Raw genomic sequence first — 22,698 nt, forward strand, 5'->3', positions numbered from 1 at the left:
TTGAAAATTTTTGTAATCTTGTTCAAAATGAAAAAGAATCAAACATCATCTCCGTCAGAAGTGATCATGGAGGTGAATTTGAAAATTTATCATTTAAAACATTCTTTGATAAAAAGGGTATTTCACACAATTTTTCTTGTGCAAGAACTCCTCAACAAAATGGAGTTGTTGAAAGAAAAAATAGAACCCTACAAGAAATGGCAAGAACAATGATTAATGAATCAAATGTTGAAAAATATTTTTGGGCTGAAGCCATTAACACTTCTTGCTATATTCTAAATCGTGTTTCTATTAGAAAAATTCTAAACAAAACCCCTTATGAACTCTGGAGAAACAGAAAACCAAACATTTCTTATTTTCATATTTTTGGTTGTTTTTGTTATATTTTAAATGATAAAGAAAACCTAGGAAAATTTGATTCCAAATCAGATAAAGGAATCTTTTTAGGATATGTAACAAATTCTAAGGGTTACAGAGAATTTAATCTAAAAAATCAAACCATGGAAATAAGCATGCATGTTGTGTTTGATGAGTTTGATGATTTAGTCACTAACAAAGAAGATGATGAGGAAATTTTGAAAAATCAAGAAACTATAAGCAATATAGATCAAGCATCTTCATCTCAAACTCCTCCAAAAAGTTGGAAGCTTGTTGGTGATCATCCTCCAGAACAAATTATTGGAAATACATCTGATGGGATTAGAACAAGACTATCCTTCAAAGATAACAACAACAACATGGCAATGATCTCACATATTGAACCAAAAAATATTCATGAAGCTATATGTGAAGAATCATGGGTAAATGCCATGAAAGAAGAACTTTCTCAATTTGAGAAAAACGAAGTATGGAATCTTGTTTCTAAACCTCAAGGTCATTCCATAATTGGAACAAGATGGGTATTTAGAAATAAGCTGGATGAAGAAGGAAAAGTCATCAGAAACAAAGCCAGATTAGTAGCACAAGGCTACAATCAACAAGAAGGTATTGACTACGATGAAACATTCGCTCCAGTAGCCAGGTTAGAAGCAATACGAATTCTTCTTGCATATGCATCTCATAAAAATATTAAATTATTTCAAATGGATGTAAAAAGTGCCTTTTTAAATGGATTCTTAAACGAAGAAGTTTATGTGCACCAACCACCTGGCTTTGAAAACACTAACAAACCTAATCATGTGTTTAAGCTAACAAAGGCATTATATGGTCTTAAACAAGCTCCACGAGCTTGGTATGAAAGGTTAAGTACATTCTTAATCAAAAATAATTTTTCTAGAGGAAAAATTGACACCACACTTTTTAGAAAAGACGATGAGTCAAATTTTTTAATTGTCCAAATCTATGTTGATGACATCATATTTGGATCAACAAATGAAAAAATGTGTGAAGAATTTTCCAATCTCATGCAAAGTGAATTTGAAATGAGTATGATGGGAGAATTAAGATTTTTTCTTGGTTTACAAATTAAACAAGAAAATGATGGAATATTTATTTGTCAAGAAAAATATATTAAAGATCTCCTTAAAAAATATAAAATGAATGAAGCCAAAATTATGGCTACTCCCATGCATCCTTCCTCAAGTTTAGATAAGGATGAAAACGGGAAAAATATTTCTGACAAAGAATACAGGGGAATGATTGGTTCCCTGTTGTACTTAACTGCTAGTAGACCAGATATTATCTTTGCAGTTGGTTTGTGTGCACGTTTTCAAACTGCTCCAAAAGAATCTCATTTAACGGCAGTAAAAAGAATTTTCAGATATTTAGTAGGTACTACTGATCTTGGCCTTTGGTATAGAAAAGGTTCTTCTTTTGATCTTGTAGCCTATTGTGATGCTGACTACGCTAGAGACAAAATTGAAAGAAAAAGCACAAGTGGAGCATGTCAGTTCCTCGGGAATGCACTTATCAGTTGGTCATGCAGAAAACAAAACACAATCGCTCTGTCAACGACTGAAGCAGAATATGTGTCAGCAGCAAATTGTTCTCAGGTATTGTGGATCAGAAATCAACTCGAAGATTTCTCAAAAAGGTACACAAATATTCCTGTCTTTTGTGATAATACAAGTGCTATAAATTTATCAAAAAATCCCATTCAAAGCATATTGAAATAAAACACCATTTTATTAGAGATCATGTGAATAAAAGTGAAATCGAATTAATATTCGTAGACACTGAAAATCAGTTAGCTGATATTTTCACTAAACCTCTTGTTGAGGATAGATTTAATTTTATCAAAGATAAATTAAATATTATTCAAAATCCTCATAAAAAATAGGATGTAAATTCTTAGAATGTCTTTAGAACATTCTTTTTGTGTGCTCTCTATGTGTGCATATGTGGGGCTCACGTTCAAAAATTTTAGTTGTACTTCTCTAGTTAAGTGAACTAAAACCATCATTAGAGTTTTTCTAAAAAAAAATTTAGCACTGCCCAACACAAATTTGATGCTAATCACATCACTAAGTGGGATCCACTTGAACTCTCTATTGTTCCCAAAACCACTTTCAATCAAATCACTCTCTTCCCTTCTCTCTCTCAAAACCGTATTCCTTCTTTCTTTTTCTGGAAAACCACCACACTCTAACCTTTTCATCTTCCATAAAAACACAAACCTTCTTCCATAAAAATCAAAACTTTTTTTTCTTCCATAACAATGGCAAGAACAAAACGAAACCATGCTAACTTCAGAACTCCCTCACCATCACCTTCTCCACCGCGCTCTCCATCACCACCCTTACCACCGTCACGGCCATCCTCTCCGACGAACCCTCCACCAGCCTCACCGGAATCCTCAGACTACCAAACTCCAAACGAAGCAACCCCTCACTCTTCTCCTCAAACCAAGCCTAACCCTAAACCATCTTCAAACCCTAACATTGTTGAAGAACCTTCTTCACTTCCTGAACCCACTCCAACCAAACCCTCTCTTCCAGTAAGGGCCATGCCTTTAAACTTCATGCTTCCACCACTCTTTCAAGCCTCTGCTCCTAACTTGAATCAAACCCCTCCTCATCTTAAATCTAAACCTAAGAAAGCAACCTCAGCCCCAACTTTGGCTCCAAGGAAATCGCAAAGGTTAATAGGAAAGAAGAAGACTAATGTACTTGACAACACAGTGCATGTAATCAGCGATGATGATGATGATGTTGTCCAAAAGGAAATTGCTCAACAACCTACTTCTACTTCTGAGGATGTCGCTCCTCTTCCTACTCCTAAGGAAACTACTCCTCTCACTACAAATGAGGAAACAATCGCTCCTCCAATAGAAAAGGAAAGCGAATCTCTTCCTAATCCCTCTGATGTTGTTGAAAATGAACAACAATCAACAATTGCTCCTGAAAAACCCTCATCTCCAATCGAAACTCAAAAGGATGCATCTCCACCTCGGTGTGACAAAGAAAAGGAGAAGGAAATTGGTCAAGAAGATACTCCAGAACTCTCTCTTGCAAGGAGGAAAGGAAAAAGGAAAGTTTCTGAAAGATCAGAACGTTCTCAAGAACGTTCTTCTGTCAAAGAAGTCGGTCCAAACAAAAGGGTAAAATCTCGAAACTTGTCTGTGTCTAAGTCTAAGTTTCCTCTGCTGATTGATCCTTCCCTGAACACTACCTTTTATGAAAAATGGTCTTCTAGGCCCATTGGTATAGGTAGATATTATGACTTTGATAAGTTATAAAAAGATGAAATTTTCATCAAACAATATCCTGACAAACTAGGTTGGGTTCCATTCCTTCAAATTAGGGAAAGACACTACCCAGAGGCCATTCAAGCCTTCTATCTTATGGCTGAATGCTATCCTGAAAAAGACTTAATTGTTTCCAACATTAAGGGGGTTAGAGTCCACATCTCTTTAGATGAAATCTCAACCATTCTAAAAATTCCTATCTCTGGAACAATTGTTTTTGGTGATGAGTGGTACGATGCTTTAGGTCTAGATTATGACTCTGTGTGCAAAACCATCTTTAAACCGAATGCACCAGACCACACATACTCTAGTTTGCTTCCAACCACAAAAATTCTAGCAAACATGTGTCATTATAGCTTCCTCCCTAAAAATGGCAGCTATGATCAAATTTCTCACAATGACATATTACTCATCTATCACATGTTCAAAGGTGAGCCACTAAATTTACCTCACATCATCATTCAAAACATGATACTTGCTGCCAAAAATCCAAGCAAAAAAAGCACTCTCCCCTATGGAATGGCTTTGTCAAAAATTCTTAAAGAACTCAATGTTCCACTTGATGATGAACTCTCAAGCTTTAAGTTCTCAACCTTTGGACCTAAGAATGTTCATCAAATGAAAGATGAACCTGAGATTCACATTCCACCTGCTGAAAATGTGTCACACTCTCAAGGTACCAAAAGAAAGAATCCTATTTCTATGGAACATCTTTTTCAATGTCTTCAACCTGAGTTAGAACCTCTTAGAAAGAGTTCTCCTGTGTCTAAAGACCATGCTAGGTTGTTAGAAAACTTTGCTCAAAATCCCAACTTTCCAAAATTTCAAAACTTGTATGAGATGCAAAGTTTCTTTGGTGAAATTGCTCCCACAAACAAACTGTCAGTGGCTGCACCACTCTATGTGTCTCCTCTAAAACACAATTATTCAGCCTTGTTTAGATCTGAATCAATTGGGATAAGTTTTTCATGGATCCACCTTTTTATGAGTCTCCTACTCCTCATCATAAAATGCAATCCTCTTCTCCTTCTTTCAATGTGCTAACTGGCGCATCTCTCCCTCCTTCCATGGATGAACCTCCTCCTAAGAAGACAAGAGTTGAAAGGGAAATAAGAAAGATTAGGAAGGATGTCTTGAAGTTGTTTGAAGCATTTCATGGAATCATGAATCATACTGTGTATGATTCTATGGAAAATACATGTTTAAGGCAATGGTACAATTCTCTAAGTGCCAAATGGGGTGTTGAACCACCTATGACTAATCCTTTTCCTCCACCACCTGTTATTCCTATGCCGGTTCCATCTAATTCATCCTCTTCTGATGGAACTTCTCCTTCTAAGTGAAGCTTGAAAACTTGGTGCTTTATCTCCTTTTTTATGTGACAAAGGGGGAGATAATTAGAAGTACAACTTTTGTTTTTGGAATGGTGTTGCTGCGCACATGATGCATACAAGGATATATTTTAGGTTGCTAGCTTGCTGCTTTAAATATTATTGCTGCCTTGTATTAAAAACATTCCATGTACTTCTGTATTATGCACTTTTTATATTTTGTTTCTATGTTATTTTTCTACTCTATGCTATTTTGATATATGAACCTTATGTGAACATTGAAGTATGTATCATTATCTTTATATATGAAATGATATTTTCGGTTCATTATTTAATTTGGTGCATTATTGCATATATTCTCAATTTATTCAAAAAGATCTTGGATGCTAAAATTGAGGGGGAGTTATTGATAAAATTATTTCACAAATAAATTATCAAATCTCAAATTTAAATATCAAAATCAACAACAAATTATAAATGTTTGTCATCATCAAAAAGGGGGAGATTGTTGAGGACAAAATCCTTATTTGATGTTTTAAAGATTACAAACATTTAATACTTGTTTTTTAACTTGTTATCTACTAATGAATTTTGTGAGAAATGTTTCATGAGAATGTTCTTAACATAAGAAGAAGGTTCTTTGCTCACAAAGACAAGTTAAAACGTCCTTATCAAATCAATCAAGCAAAAGGACATAATTGGACTTTTTGGAACAAATTCAAGAAGCAAAATATTCTCTATGTCTCACCAAAAGAAGATACTTGGGATACATGACATAAATAGAATATCATATGATTACATAAAGGCTATGTACTTAGAAAAGAAATGGAAAAGCACGTGCCATAGAAAAAGAAGAAACAAAGTTGTTTTACAAAGAAAGAATGTTCTTGAGAACATTCTGGTGAAACTACAAATATGGATAAGGATGCTGTCATTCAAACACAGCCAATTACAACTCATGCACAGCTGTATTACAACCTCACGTGGGCTGTCTCAAATGGCTAGGAAGAAGAGAATGTTCTTCAGAACATTCTTCACTTGGAATAACACATTTTTTGCAACACTTGTGCATCAAGCAACAAAAAGCAAGAGCACATGGGCTGTTTTTCATACACGCTTAAACAGCTGTATGTTCATGTATAATTTCAAGTGAGCTTCACAAATCAAGCCTCTATAAATACAAGCATATAGCAAGGCAAATTCTTCAAGAGCTTACACACAAGAATACCATTCTCTCATTCACGTGAATATTCAAAAGAAATATTCTCAAGCTCTTCAACAACAACAACAAAGCAAGCTACACATATCTTTCTTCTTAAAGCTTAGATATCCCTGAGAGTTTGTATTTAAAATATCTCTTTGAGATATTAATTTGAAATCTCCACGTGAGATATTTTTTTTTCTCTTTTGAGATTCCATTTTTACCAACACCCACCACCATACAAATTGTAACTAGATCTCAAGTCTATTAGGCTTAATAGTTTGAGATAGAACTTTTCTTGTGTGATCAAGAATAGTAGAAGCCTGCTGAGGTTGATAATACAGAGTGTAACGGACTGATCTGGTGTGATCAACAAATTATAGTGCTATTCAGAAGTTTCTGATAGCAGGATACTATAGTGGATAATCTCACACGTAGTGTGGGGACTGGACGTAGCCGGTTAGGCGAACCAGGATAAATCTCTTGTGTTCTCTCTCTTCTCTCATCTCTTAATTTCTGGCCGTCACATATAACTATAATTAAATATATTAATTTTCCAGAGTGCTCTGGTCCTTAAAACTAAAATTAAATAATTAACCTACCACTTAATAATTATCCAGAACTTTCTGGTCCTTTATCGCTTTATTTATTTCAGTTATATATATCCAGATTTTTCTGGTCCTTTATCGTTTTATTTATTTCAGTTAATTATCCAGAGTTTTCTGGTCCTTTACTGCTTATTTATTTCAGTTATATATCCAGAGTTTTCTGGTCCTTTACTGCTTTATTTATTTCAGTCTTTTATTCCAGAACTTTCTGGTCCTTTTATTTATTTTATTATCCAGAGTTCTCTGGTCCTAATATTATAATATTTTATTATTACTAACACTAACCAAGATTTTCTTGAGCATATATTTTTATTTAACTTCCAGGAATAATTTTTAAAAGGGTCACAATTCAAACCCCCCTTTCTTGTGACGTTTATTGCTACTTCAGTAAAGAGGTACCATGACTAAGTCTAACCAATCATAAACATCGATTCAAACCTCACAAAAATAGTGGAAATGAAGAAAAAGATGAGTTGTATCCTCTAGATTACCACTATTTCCCACACAAGATTGAGCAATTGTCGGAATTGCGGCCCTTTTGCTTAAATTGTCTTTTGTTGGAAGGTGATAAATCGTAATTTAGGGTGTTTTTAGCATTTGAATTCAATAAAACTTATGTAATTTTAGTTCTATTTAAGATTTATTTTACTACAAAGCATTAGTTTTTGTTTTTCAAAATCAAATTTATGAAGAACAACTAGCTGAATCAAAGTTATTATGCTGATTTAAATCCCTGAATTAGTTACTTCTGATTCGAGTAGTTTTGCACCAATATTATTATTATATATATATATATATATATATATATATATATATATATATATATATATATGTCACTTCCGTAAGTATCGTTATCTCATGGTAATTTCGATTGAGAAGAAACAAAGACTTAGACAATAGTAAAATTAAACAGGATTCACAAGATAACTGAATAAAAAACTTAAATTAAATAATACAACAAATAAAATAGAGGTTCATCTTAGAACCCTAATAGGGTTTAGTTACTCATGGTAAATAAAGACAAATTACAAAAGAAATAAAACATACCCTAGAGACTTAGAGTGAGGAGAGACTCCTCACTTAAAGCTCCTAGTGCCTGCCTTCTTCTTGAACAGTTTCGTTCATAATGAAAAATTATAAATGAGAGAAGTTGTATATATAAGCAAGTTTCAACTTGGGTTTGGGCTTGAAAACTGGGGTTTTTGAACAGAAAAACTTGAAAAAGCAGTTTCTGACCCGCCCACAGCATACCCGGGGTGCATGCTGGGGAGCATAGGTGCAAATTTGCATTCCCAAGGGGCATGCCGTTTACCTAGGGTGTATGGTGCATGTCCAAGGTGTATCAATGCAAAAACATAAGGTCCGCCTTCATTGGCCCAATCCAAAAGTGACCCAAATCTCGTATTTGGGCCATTGCTAGCTGCACACCCCCTCCTCACGAGGGAGGTGCTTGAAGCACTTTAGGAGACCTATTTAAACAACTGTAATGTCTCTTTGAATGTGTTAAAATGCACCTCGACAGTTACGATTCCACCGATTCCATAACCTCCGAGCACCCACATATTCCTTTTAACGGCACATGCATCTCCTCACTATATAAGGGACTCTCAACAAATGTACGACATTTATTTTCTACCCTTAACCCCCTTTCTGACTCAAATATTGACTTGAGTGTCAGGGTGTCTGCAGGTATACACCTTAAGTGTGTAGTTATAGGTTTGTGTTTTGATGATGTTCATTAGGTAGTTTTTTATTTGATGATGTTTAGATATTAGTTGTTATTGCCTAGTATCATGTTAAATCACACCTAGCAATCATGCCACATGTGTCCTATGATCCCTTGTTGACTTGTATGTTGTTTGTATGAAGAAAACTTGGTCTTTCTTGGTCAAAACGTTTGTCTAGCCAATTGATTCGATTCAAACTTTTTTGAATCCTATCATGAAAAGTTTCAGCCAATTTTTCATACATTTTGATTCAATTCATGATTTCTTGAACCATATAATTATGAATCGAATCAACACTTATTTGAATCGTATCATTGATATCCTTTGGTCTTGGTTTTTGGTTGGTTGAATCGAATCACACTTTTTTGAATCGTACCAACCTTCATCTAGGGGCATATGAAGAGTTCCAGGGAAGAGCTTCAAGGATTGCACGGGTGATTGAGGATTCGAAGACTTAAAGAAACACCAATTTCAAAGGGTATTTGAAGATTGGCAGCGTGATTGCATAGAAATTGAAAATCAGGGTAATTGAAGGAGTTCTTGTAATCACAACATTGTAACCAAACATTCAAATTCTAGTGGAAGTCCTTGGTAGAGACGTTTTCTACCAAGAAGAGTAGACGTACCCCGGAGCGAGGACGAAAGGGAAAACTACTATAAATCTCGGTGTCGTTTCTCTTACATTTCCTCTTTGTTTAATTTGAGTATATGATTGTTTGATGATTGTTTAGAATTGATTGAATGTGATTTTCTTTCAATTTGTTAACCTTGACGTAATTCCTTGAATTGAGTTTTCTTTTAATTCATATTGATTACATTTGAGTTCAATCTATTATCAATTCATCAAACACATATACCTTGTGTTCATTAGTTATAGCTCATTTAATTGCTCTTAGGTAGGTTTGGTTTGAGAATTGTCTGGTTTTGTATATTGTGTGAGAATTATTAATCATTGATTGTATTAAGATTTATCATTTGAATCTCTCAATTCAATAGTAAATCTTATAGTGTATTACATTGTCTTAATGCCTTTGTCATTGTCATTATTTCGAGCACAAATCCAATTAGTCAAATTGTTTTCAAACTCGCTTTTGCTAAAAACTCGATATTTTTTTGAAATGCTACTCAACCTCGTCTAGCGTGTACTCTATCTTGGCATATAGATCAACCCCCCCCCCCCCCCCCCCCCACACACACACACACACGCACACGCACGCACGCACGCACACACACACACACACGAAGAGTTCCGGTCAACATAACTACCGTGAAAACACAACACCGACTGTCATCTTCTGATCAGGTACGATCACGGTCTTATATTGGAACACTCTTGTCTTCCTAATTTAATACATATCCATATATAGCCTTTCCATTTGGTATGATGACCGATTGCAGCTTCAGTGGATATATAGAACCCGAGTCCATTAGAAGTGCCAAAGTTAAACGAATTATAATTCTGCTTGAATAATTTGTCTTCATTTTTCGCCGAGAGAAAATGTGGAAATTATAATCAATCTTGCAATTTATAGCGGCATCTGTTGCTTAAAATTTAAAGATAAAGGTTTGTGCCGTATCCCAAATTTTGGAAAGACTAATCTTTTTATTTTTAAATAGATAGATGAAATAACATTAGTCATTAAAAAATCAAACACAAAAGTGGAAGATCTGAGGTTTGAACTCTAATCACAGTATCAATTTATGAATTTTTACATTTTTATTTGAGGTAGACCTTATGAACAAATAATATAATATTTAATAAAATAGAAAGAAAAATATAAAATGATCATATTAATAAGCCAACGAAAAGCTGCTTCTTACTAATAATAATACACCGAACAACGATTATATCATAGCTATATGACACGAAAATTTTATTATTAAAAAAGTAAAATAAGAATAGCTATGCTATATGAGAAGCAATAATTAATTTCCTTTTCTTTTTGAAAGGATAATTAATTTTCTATATACTGTAGATATAATGTAAGAATATAATCTGGTACGTAGACAGGTACTTCAGCATGATAGTAATGTGTGTGTTAGTGGGTGTGGTGTTCCCGAAACAGTTGACCACTTGTTCCTTGCTTGTAATCTCTTTGGGAGCGTTTGGTCTTTAATTTGTAATTGGCTCGGGATTTCTTTCGTTTGTCCTGGTTCGATTACTGATCATTTCCTTCATTTTACTCAATTGGCGGGTATGCCGCGGTCTTCATATGTATTCTTTAAAGTAATTTGGCTGGCATCTTCCTGGGCAATGTGGAAGGCGAGGAACAACCGTGTTTTTTCAAATGTGGTCATTGATCCTTACAACATAACTGAGAGTGTTAAACGTATTTCTTTTTTATGGCTTTCTACAAATGTGGTTCCTATTGCTTTTAGCTTTCATGATTGGTGGAGGCATCCGTTGTTATGTATGGATGTCATGTAATTCTTTATTTTGTTTTGGTGGAGGCAACCTTTGGTTTGTGGTGCCATGATCTTGTAACAGATATTGTGTGATTCATCACTTTTAGTACACCTTGTGCGGGGTGAATCACTGTACGTTTGAGCAATATATTCCATTTTTATTTGTTCAAAAAAAAAATAACAAGCTTTTATAATAAAAGATAATAATAGCACCCCTAAAAAAAATAGCGCCCCAAATAAAAAAGGTCGTATCCAAATGGCAGAAAAATAAAAATATATATTCTTTGGTACAAAAATACAACTAATTTTTTTTCGGTTCTAAAATACAAGTAATTTTAACATGTATAAAAAAAGTGCATATATATTTATGGTAGTGTTCCCACGATTGCACTAACATGATATTTAATTTATATATGTAGCGTCAGTATATAAAACTCTCACACTTTCGTTCAATAATATATAACTACATTATTGAATAAATTTGACTACCACAATAACTGTAAATGTCAAAATTTATTAAATAATGTAGAAACATGTCATTGAATTAAAATGTAATTTTTTTGATATACTAATAACACACCAAAATTAAATTCTCACATTTATTTACTCCATCATGTATTTTACATAAGCATAAAGGTATAGATCAAATACATATACCTTTTGTTTATATAAAAAAATCGAGTAGTACTTTCAAATGGGAAGTGGAAGAAGAGGTAGGTACGAAAAAAAAAAAAAGTGACCTATAATTTTGCCAATTTTTCAAGGTCAGAAAAATGATCGAGTGCTCAATGTTGATGAATCCACTGGCTGATAACCTAACCTAAGCTCAAGGTCTAAATCACATTTCTTCTCTTCAATCCTTTGAGCCATAACACCACTGGATCCCCTTATGTCAACAAATGAAGAACTATGAGGAAGTTCTTTTCTAGTAATTAACTTACCCCTTTGAGTTTCATGATTCTCTTCCGAATCTGCTTGATCATTAGGGTTTTTGTTTGCGATGTCCAAAGAAAGCAAATTTTCTTCGGAAGATTGTTGTTTGAGCTTGGCTCTATCTCTTCTATGGATATTCATGTGGCCTCCTAATGCTTGTGCATTAGAGAATCCTCTCTTGCAAAAAGTACAAGAATAAGACCTAACTTGACCAGGGTCGTCAGAGCTCCATCTTATTTGGTCAGATTTATTAGGGTTTTGGGTGTATTCCATCTTTCTTTGGAAAGCAATGGGGAAATAGCTATAAGACATAAATTTTACAAAGGAGAAAAGTGGATTACAAAACTTGGGGTCAAAAGGTTAGCTACCACAATTTATAGTAAGATTGGAAAACTACAATAGTATTTTTTTTCCACTTATTTTAATGTCCTAGATAAATAATATATAGTATACAATTTAACATGAATGCTATTAAAAAGGTGAGATAACCCTAAAATTAATTTAATAAAATATTAACTGCTTTGTTTTAGTTACTCATTCAATGATTCTACTAGACATTTTCCTTTCAGATTACCTTGAGAGGATCAATAAGAATTAATATGATTTTTATCTTGTGCTCTTTTAGGCTTTGTGAAAAGCTAAAAAATGTTTTCGCCTAGGATGAAAAGTTAATTAAGATTTTACTCATTGTATTAGCTTGTGTGTTTCAAGCAAATACAATAATATGTCTTTGAAACTATAACTGTCATATGCAAGATTTTCTTAATTGGTTAAAGAACTACAATATTTGACAAATTAAAAATCAAATAAACTTTTAAGCACAATTGTAGTGGCATTAGACTCTTCATTTACAATAAGGTGATATTCAATTATTATAAATTAGGGAGAAAAGAAAGGAAATATACTATAATATGTTTTATGCATATAATATAAATCTTTTAAAAAATGGCCCAAAAATATATATTCACTGTTTTTAGTAATTATTAATAAAATATAATTTTTTCCCGTTTTTTTATTATCATAAAATTCACTATTTTACTAAAAATGATAAGAGCACCCGTTAGGACCTTTTTGAGGGATACATATTAGACAAAACCCATAATATGATACTACTTCTGTCGCCAATTAGTCAATGGGGTTATACATAGGATGTTATTGACTAAATTGTAGGGATTATGACAAATCTACTTTTTTTTTTGGAAAGACTATGACAAATCTATCTAACACTACCAAATAACAAATTTATCATATGAGACGATTCATGTCTCTTACAATATAACTAAAGATTAGGGGTTCAAATCTAATCATTGGCGAGTATTGTCGTGCATTATGGTTCTATCCAACTCGAGAAATTAATATCTACAAGAGGGATACCTTACTTATACAAAATAAAAACCGTATTCTTCAATTTCTCCACTCATATGAGTAGCTCCTACGTAGAATAAGTTATATAATGATATATATTATATATAAATGACAAACTACCCTTGTTAAAAATTATGTTTAATTTGTTAAAAATTTAAATCTGTATTCATATATTTTAAAACTTATACTAATTTTATTTTAAAATATTTTAATTTCAATATGTTATAATTTATTTTAGAATATATATAATGACATAATCAAATTTTTGATAAAATTATACATAATTTAATTTAATATCAAATTTTATTTATTTTTTTACATTAACAAATTCTATTTGTTCTTTTTTTACATTAACCAAAGAAACACTATATAATAAATATCATGTTGATTCATCAAATAGTTTATATATCATATTTTATCTTTTGCCAACAAAAAACCCTTTAGTTTAGTTTAGTTTATATATATACATTTTTAACTTGCGTGTGGTTCGTTCATAATGTGTTGTTTTCTTCAATCGAATTGTTTAATTATTTAAATGATTCGCTTTTCTTATTAAAATTATCACTTCGGTGCAGATGAGTGCACGGTCAGTTTCATTCTAAAATCTATTTTGATATATATGACTGACGATGATAGCTATGGCATTCTTGAAACAGTACAACAAATATCCCTATACTCATCTGACAATTTAAAATTGTTATAAGAAAGGCTAGATTTGGCGGTTTGTACACAAAACTCTTCAAATTTTGATTTTATGATTATTTTATTTCGTGGTACAAATTTTAATTATCTTTTTTCTTTGCTAATAATTGAAATTTTATTTATCAAACAATTGTAAGGTGTTAAGGAAAAATGGCAAGCAGAATTCAGAAAGAAAAGAAATGTATTCACCACAAAAAAAAAAAAAAAAGTGAAGAATAAGAAAAATGAAATGAATATCTAATAGCTATATTAACCTTACGAAAGCATAAATCCATAAATCTACCAAACAAAAAAAAAAAAATCTACCAAACAAAGTTTTAAAAAAAATACTTTTACATAGAATAAAATTAGTGCTGTTATATTTTTGCAAAAAAAAAAAATCAAATAATACAACCTCCAATCTTCAATATTAACAAAAAGTTAAATATATTCTTGTAAAAAAAAGTTAAATATATTTAGTCTAAGTTTAAATTAGATAGATTTAACTTTTACTTATATTTAATATTGAAACGCACATATAATTTTATATTATATATAAATAATGTATAATTTTTTTTGAGAGGAATAATATATAAATATAATAGATGATGATTAAATAATACATGGAGGAAGAGGGCGTTTAGGGTTAGTTTGGTAGAACCAGTTGCAAGAAGTTAGGCGCGGAGATGGGTTGGCGGTAGGTAGGTGGTTTGATAAAATATTGTGAGGGTAGTTGTTGGTGGGATCAATACGTTCTTTTGGTCGTACGTGTGGGATGGCGATGAAGTGTTTTGTGAGAGGGTATAGGAGATTATTAGCGGAGAATAAGGAGGTGTCAGTAGGTGAGATGTATGCGTTAGGGTGGAGTTTAGGGGGTGATGGTTGGAAGTGACATCGTCATTTATTTGCGTGCGGGGGGGGGGGGGGGGATGGCAGAACGATGTGGATGAATTTTGGAGGTGGCAAATATAGCCTAAAAAAAATTATAATGAACGAGGGGTTCATCAGTTGTTGACGGTGGGGAGGTTCCCCATCGTGATGACTTTCAGGATATATTTTGGAACAAAAAATTTCCTCTGGAAGTGTCTATTTTTGCGTGGCGGCGTTTTAGGAATCACATTACTACAAAGGATATTCTAGTTACGCGCAAAATTCTTCAACCACATATGAATGATTCTATCTATGGTTGCAATCATATGGAAATAGTTCATCATTTGTTTTGGAGGTGCAATTATTTTTGAAGCATTTAAGTTCTCGTTTTGCCATGGTCGGGCATTTCATTTATCTGACCATGTTCTACATTTTAACTCATTGTGCAATATTGCAAGAAGAGTAAGACATTCCTTGCATACTATTTGGCTAGCTTCTGTTTGGGTTATTTGAAAAGTTTGAAACTCATGTTATTTTCGGCAAAAAAATGAACTAATATGTGCATGAGAGTTGGGGCCTAACCCATTCCATTACGTCTGTTAAAAAAAAAAAAAAACCGATGGATATGTCTTGTAGGCACGTTGGTGCCTTCTTTTATGACTCTTTGTTAATTGGGGTGGCTTTGACATACCAAGCCAGAGGATTGAATATAGATTAAGGTTTAAGATTTTGTTTTAATCAGAATCGTTACATATGAATTTTATTTTAATGTTTTCAATTTATTTGAGAAATTTAGGATATGTGATTAAGTTCTAAGGTTTGTGTACCGTGTGGTTTTTTTATACGACAATTTAAAAATTTCAACAGTTATCTCGTTTCAATTACCTGTGAGAATGTAAATCTCTACTTTAATATAACAATATTTATGTGTATTGAAGTCTAGAGAAGTGACGATCCTTTACCATATTGCATGCATCACCTTTAGGGTGATGAGGAACAACATTACATCGGATGCGACCTTGTCCCACAAAGTTAACCACTTATATATAATCATTAGTTCATAATTGATATAGATATTTGCATTTGTCCAACAAGGAGGTAGAGGGGACTTGAAATATTCTAATTGCCGATAATAATCTAAATCAACACCCTTTTATTATTTCTCCAATCAAATCAACTTGCTTTACCCAATCAAAGAAAACTTGTAAACTCCCACTAATTTAGTGTTTTAATTTATATGCTAGCAAATTGCCTAGTCAAAACAACAATCCATTACTACCTTATTACTTGGAACGGTTTAATACATTTACCAAATTTGTCATCATAGGCTCTCTGGCAACAACTTTGAGAATATTGACATGTAAGAAGAAAGCACCATGAACATGTTTTAGTTTGTCTGCAAATTTTAACCTTCCTTCCATCAAAACTTTCTAAATTTAGTCCCTGATATGTACACATTCGTCAGTGATATGCCCAAACATGTTTTGAAATTAACAATATTTATACCTACCATTTTAAATCTACTTAGCAAGTAACAAATTCAAAATAATCTCACTCAACCTTAATTCTTTTGATTACGTCATTAGATGTCTAACAATGGAGTTTATAGTTTGAAATTACATTAATATAAGTATCGCTAAATGATAACCAAAAGGTTGTACCATAAAAAAATTGTTAACCAAAAGGTTAGCTACTTAGAGAGTGTTTGAGTTAAAAACTTAACTGCATATTCATACAATAAAAACTTAATGACTAGCTTTAAACTTAATTAAGAAAGTAAACACAAGTGAAGTGGAAACTACCACACAGATTAAGAGCAAAAGAATTAGTTACAGGGATGTAATTTCTTACTTCCTAGTATATAAGGGAAAACTGGTATTTTTTTCTTGTGTAATGAAGTCATTTTGGTAACTTATCCCTTCATCATCCCTATTACATTCATCCGAACGACAATCCTGCATTGATTCTTGTTTGCCATCCACTTGATGGTAAAAGTTATCAGAGTTGGTCATGATTGTTGAAACTCACCTTAATCATGAAGAATAATTCTTTGTTATTGGATGTATTTAGATTTTAGATGTGCTTTTCTTTTTTAATAAAAGAATTAGATTTATTAAGCATTTATGTCAAGATACAACTGGGCTTTGAGCTCACTTGGTTAATCTTTTTATCCAACAATATTTATTTTTTCTTAGCAATATCCAATATTAATAAAGTTGTGGGCTAAATGAACAAATATATGAAAATTACTCTTCTCACTTATGAAATTGATCATTTTCATATATCAGCGACAGTTAACCGTCGCTCGACATTTTTCAACGGCAATTAACTGCCGCTGACACTTTTAAAATTGGTTGAACCGACTTAAAAAAGATGGTTTTAGCTTTCTTCCTTCCTCCGTGTTGTTATTGATATGGTTGCTCCTCTAGTGTCAAGTACAATCTCCTCTAGTACAATCTCCAGGTTTGCATCGCTTTTAATGACTTTGTAAAAGTCATTTCAAGGAGGTAAGCACCTATTCTGAACTCTTGAGAGCTTGCCTGCATGTTTGAGCAATGTGTATAGTAGTGTTGATATCTGGCTCATTCTTGTTATTCTCAGGACCGTTTCTTGGGAGGTGCAAACAACTCTATGGAGTTGGGCCTCAAAAATTTTGAGGCCCAAAATGTTATATATATATATATATATATATATATATATATATATATATATATATATATATATATATATATATATATATATATATATATATATAATGCACGTAAAAAAGAAATATATACTAATAACGTGGGTAGAATATCATCTCGGCATATGTGGCCGAGTGGTTTTATTTGGTGCTAGAACCCCAATGGACTTAGGTTCAACTTGCAAGGCTGCAGAGGTAGTCAGAGTGAAACCAACCTTACGGTGGTGGCACACCGGAGGGAAGATGCACGGTGGCAGAAAGAAGAAATGCTCAATGGCCATTTGTACCATGTGTACACGTGAACGACACGGTTACCATGATGTAACCAAGAAAAGATCTTGAAAACTAAAACTACTGATACCAAATTGTAATTGTATAATGGTTGTGTGTCTAATAGATTTTTTTATTTTATTTATATTCATATGTTTGTGTATTGGTAACATATTGAATACTATTAATTGAAACATTAAAACTAATGAATATAATTGACTAAACTTTTTTTTTTGAAGGATAATTGACTAAACTTGATTCTTAATCCTGATCTATCATCATTCATGAATATTTTTAAGTATCCTTTATGGATCAACTCTTCCATCTCTATATTCAACTGGTGGCACTCATTTGTGTCATGATTGTTTGCTTGGTGGAAAGAACACTAGCTGGCTTTATCTAAGACTATTAGTCCTCTTGCAGGGGGTGGATCTTTCAGCAGCTTGGCGTACATGAGATTTTTAGAATTTAGAGGAGAGGTGAGAAAGTCATGAAAGAGTCTATCCGAGTTATTATTGGTCAGTTTGCTTTGAGGGAAGTTGTCTTGACTCATAGGCTTTGTTTTGAAATTTGGAGGGGAGGGAAAGGAAGGGTTTTGGCAGACAGAAATATAGGAGGAAATTAAGAAATTTTTTTAAAAAATATTATAAATTTTTTAGAGAGTGATAAATTACTATTTTCGATTAATATATTTTTAATTTTAAGAATATTATAAATACATATATTAAATTTGAAAAATTCATATAAACCCTCTCATATCCCTCAAAACCATTCTCCAATACAATTTTGAATTCTGCTCTTTACCCAAACAGTTTGTTCATTCCCAAAGTAAAAGACAATTTTGCCCTTACGCATGTTAACTCACGTAGCGTGAGTTAACTTACGCCAGTTATAACGTTAACGTAACTTAAGTTGCGCAGCGTTACTTAAGTCAGTTAACAGCAACACAGAACCTCCATTCCTCCATTTCTCAACCTTTCAAAAAACAAAATTTTCACCTCCAAATCCAAATTTCACCATTCTTGCGCCATTCAAACCAAATTTCGTCCACAATATCAAGTAAGTGATTATTATACTACTTCTTTGCATTATTTTGGTTGAAATTTTCGAATTTTTGTAGAAAATTAATATTTTTAGGTTTTTAAAAAAATTGTCTTGCATGTTAAAGATTATGATTGTTAGTGATGATTTAACTTAAGAATTGTTGTTTAGATGTTGTTTAGGGTGCAATGTGGTAGTTTAGGGTTTAGAAAATGCTAGATTACAAAGTTGATTGAAAATTGCACACTACGTGTTCGGTAAAATGACTCAATGATTTTTTTTTTGTTTTTTTGGAATGTTAATGATGTAATTAGTTAGAATTATGTTTGATAATGTTGATGAATGTTAATTTGACTGCAATGTGGTAGTTTATGGATTCAAATGACATTGTCGACATTATAGTGTTGTTGTTGTATTATTAAAGATGACACATGTTTTGTTGTTGAAATTATGTGCAAATGTGTTAAAGCTTTTTTGGTTTTTGTGCAGATATGTCTGAGCAGGAGAGGAATGACGGTTTTAGGACTGGGAGGCGTGCCCCTACTGGTAGTGCACGGAGGAAGAAGCAAGCGTTACAGCCTCCGGTTGGTCGAGGTTGAGGGAGACTGGGGGCCACAAGTCTTGCTACCGTTGATGCTGCGGGGGCATCGACATCACAGAGGGGTGCATCCCAGATTGTGGACCCGCCACGGTACCAGCATGATCAGCATTATCAGGAGCTGGCTTATCAGGATCAGCATTATTAGGAGCAGGCTGGATTTCAGCCGGGTTATCACTATCAGGATGGGTATGAGTATCACCCTCAGTTTCACGATGGGTATCAGCCTGAGCAGCAGTATGTCGAGCCTCCTCAGCAGCAGCATCCTGAGCAGCAGCATGCAAAGCCTGTTATGGAGGACGAGGATGGGGGTTTTCCAGGGGGGCTTTACGAGTTGTCACTTTTACCGGACTTCGGTAAACACGTGGCATGCAATCTTTGGAATGATAAAACAGTAAGTATAAATTGCTTTATTTAATTTAATGATATTTTACTATTATGTGAAGTTTATTTTACGTATAATATGCTATGTTTATTTAATTTAAGTATAACTACGTAGAATATGTCATGCTTATTTTACATATTTAAGTATAATTGATTTATTTTTAACGTAGAATATATATAGTTTATTATTATGTCAAGTTTATATTACGTAGAATATATATAGTTTATTATTATGTCAAAGTTTATGTTCCGTAGAATATATATAGTTTATTATTATGTCAAAGTTTATGTTACGTATAATATATATAGTTTATTATTATGTCAAAGTTTATTTTACGTAGAATATTTATAGTTTATTATTTCATGTTTATTTTACATATTTAATTATTTTTTTTGTATTTCAGTTGCAAGTGCATCGTAAGATGAAAGGCATCTCGCACGGGAGGAAACTGAAGCTTTCTGCCTTGTCCCTTCTGTTGCCGGTAGATGATAACCCTTGGTTCTTGGAACCGGTTGATAGATCGGGTCTAAGGCCCCTCCTTCTGACTAGGTACGAAAACATCTCCCACGGTTTAGCGTGTGCCATGGCTGAGAGATGGCATCAGGAGACCAACAACTTTCATATGCATGTTGGGGAGATGACCATCACACTGGATGATGTTGCTTGTAACGCCCTCCTTTTTATTTAATTATTTTAATTAGTTTTAGAATATATTTATATATTTATATGATGTATATGAGGGATATATGATTTGTTGAGATTAGATGTCTTTTTATAATTTAGTTAATATATTTTGTTGAGTGATATTTTGTTATGTTATATGTTGGTATTTACTAGCATAATATATTTGTTAATTGTTATAGATATATATATTTGTTATTTGGTGTATTATTATATATTTAGTAGAGAAATATTATATATTAGAATACACTACAAGAAATGTTGCATTTTGCCAGGGGCAGAAGCCCTGACAAAATGCAGAAATCCTTGGCAAATGGATGTTTGCCAGGAGTTTTGCCAGGAGCAGAATACCCAGCAAATATGCTCATCGCAAATGACCCTGCCAGGGCTTTAGCTCCTGGCAAATTTCGTGGGGCCCATTCCCTGGTACAACCCCTGGCAACTTTTCTGACGCGTCCTGACCCACTTTTCAGAGATCAAATCAAACGCTGCCAGGGGATTTGTGAGGGGTTAACCCCTGGCAAAATGCGTACGAAATTTTAAAAAAAAAAAACATTTTTTAATTGTTTAAAAAATCAAAATATTAAAATTTAATAATTAAAATAATTTTATAAAACATTTTAAAATGTATATATTCCATAATAATTTGAATATTCAACAAGCATATACAATATTCCATAAATAATTTGAAATATCATCTAAATAACATCCAACATATATCATTCTATATAACATTTATTTTTGTCCTGAGACCACAAAATTGTCTTATTATTCATCAATTGAAAGACAAAGTCCAAGGATCCTGAGTTGAGTAAATAGACCATCAACAACATCAATCAAACTATGCATACCAAGATAACTTCTTCCTACAAATAATAAGGGGAATAACAATCACGTGAGTAAGACCACAGTTGAGAATTCCATCAGTGGTACAATCAACATAGAAAGCCAGCAAGTACATCTCAATCTTTCTTATAAACTTTGCACAATGACATGTATACCTAGATAAATGACACATAGGAATAACAAAATGACTCCATTTCAATCAAAGTTAAGATCTCATTGCGTAAGTCAAGCTTATATCATGGCAGAAACAACGGAAAATTAAAAAAGTTCAGTGACACCAACATCAAGAAACAAGAATCACTAACCAAATTAACACAACTCAGAATTCTGGACAGCAACTCTAGCCGCAGCAGCTCATAGGCCACAAACACTCCTGACACTGCTCATTTACCCTGGCTAAACGCAGCAGATGGCAGGCTGCACAACCTGTTGTCTGATGATGTTACAACAGAGCCAAACTGTATCAGGCCTGCAATAAAGCATACAGACAATGCAAGTATAAGACAATTTATAAATAAAAACAAGGTTAGAATTTAAAATGTCAAAAGAAAACCAAACATAAGACAATTTATATATGAGGACTATTAGTGTGAGTGGATTTGGGGGTTAGAATAGAAAGAAAAATAAGTTGTTGGGCCTAAATAGATTTGGGAAGAATATTTTAGTATTATAAATAGAGAAGCTTAGGTTGGAAAGAGTTTACCCTAAACCGCTTTTTGGAAAAGAGGAGAACAAGAAAGAAGAGAATAGAAGAGAAAAGTCAAGAGAAGAGGAGAAGACCTTAGGAAAGAAGAACGCTGCTACTGATTCAGGAATTAATCTAAGGTGAGGGTGAGACTCTCTTGCATTAATATTAAGTTGTTAAATCATTATATTACATCTAACAAGTTGGGGAGAGTTTGTGAGAATTTGAGAATTAGGGTTTTGAGAGAGATTTGATGATTTAGATGATGAAAACTTGTTGAATTGATGTAGAAATTATAGTCTGACCTTAGATAATCCATAGGATGATTATTGGAAGTAGTTTTGAGGTTAGCACCATGAGATTAGGTGAAACTTGAAGAAAATCTGCATTCTGCCCGAATTTTGATATTAAAACTGATATTGATCGGTGCGGAATTGGTCTTAGGTGTAAACACGAAAGTTGTAGGTATGGATGTTAGCTTTCTAATGTCGTTGGCCTCACGTCAAAACGATTTATAGAACTTGAGTTATGGTCAAATTACTGCACGTAGGTCACAGTGAATTTTTATGGACTTTCATCACAACTTTTCCGAATTTAAAATGAAAATTGCTATTGATCAGTACAGAATTGGTCATAGGCATAAACATGAAATTTTTAGATAATTTTGTTAGCTTTCTAGTGGCTTTGGTTTGACGTGAA

The 22,698-nt window shown here is 33.0% G+C and overlaps 2 protein-coding genes and 1 long non-coding RNA gene across 3 annotated transcripts; 1 reads left to right on the forward strand and 2 right to left on the reverse strand.

Moving 5' to 3' along the window:
* Nucleotides 1–11,215: 11,215 nt before the first annotated feature.
* On the reverse strand, nt 11,216–12,307 carry LOC146907611 (transcriptional regulator TAC1-like). The gene has a single exon (XM_085727049.1). The coding sequence runs from the start codon at nt 12,201–12,203 to the stop codon at nt 11,724–11,726; it is 480 nt and encodes a 159-aa protein (XP_085583175.1). The 5' UTR covers nt 12,204–12,307; the 3' UTR covers nt 11,216–11,723.
* Nucleotides 12,308–17,655: 5,348 nt separating this feature from the next.
* Nucleotides 17,656–20,584, forward strand: LOC146907612 (uncharacterized). Its single transcript, XM_085729130.1, has 4 exons — nt 17,656–17,803; nt 19,294–19,388; nt 19,551–19,796; nt 20,191–20,584. The coding sequence occupies exons 1-4, from the start codon at nt 17,656–17,658 to the stop codon at nt 20,473–20,475; spliced, it is 774 nt and encodes a 257-aa protein (XP_085585256.1). The 3' UTR covers nt 20,476–20,584.
* A 566-nt stretch (nt 20,585–21,150) lies between these two features.
* Nucleotides 21,151–21,782, reverse strand: LOC146907613 (uncharacterized). Its single transcript, XR_015019263.1, has 2 exons — nt 21,620–21,782; nt 21,151–21,334 (listed from the first exon to the last, which is right to left on the reverse strand). It is a non-coding gene; the product is annotated as an uncharacterized LOC146907613 (long non-coding RNA).
* Between the last annotated feature and the right edge of the window lie 916 nt (nt 21,783–22,698).

Source organism: Medicago sativa, chromosome 7 (assembly GCF_051527215.1).
Source record: "Medicago sativa cultivar Bolivia chromosome 7, Bolivia_mono, whole genome shotgun sequence".
In the NCBI taxonomy this organism is placed as follows: domain Eukaryota; kingdom Viridiplantae; phylum Streptophyta; class Magnoliopsida; order Fabales; family Fabaceae; genus Medicago; species Medicago sativa.

What these genes read in the sequence shown, in the direction of transcription:
- LOC146907611 (XM_085727049.1), bottom strand. Translation starts at nt 12,203, where the DNA reads ATGTCTTATAGCTATTTCCCCATTGCTTTCCAAAGAAAGATGGAATAC.
- LOC146907612 (XM_085729130.1), top strand. Translation starts at nt 17,656, where the DNA reads ATGGACTTAGGTTCAACTTGCAAGGCTGCAGAGGTAGTCAGAGTGAAA. An exon ending in GTGTACACGTGAACGACACG is followed by an intron (nt 17,804 to 19,293) that starts GTTACCATGATG and finishes GTTTTTGTGCAG; the next exon opens with ATATGTCTGAGCAGGAGAGG. An exon ending in ATCTTTGGAATGATAAAACA is followed by an intron (nt 19,797 to 20,190) that starts GTAAGTATAAAT and finishes TTTGTATTTCAG; the next exon opens with TTGCAAGTGCATCGTAAGAT.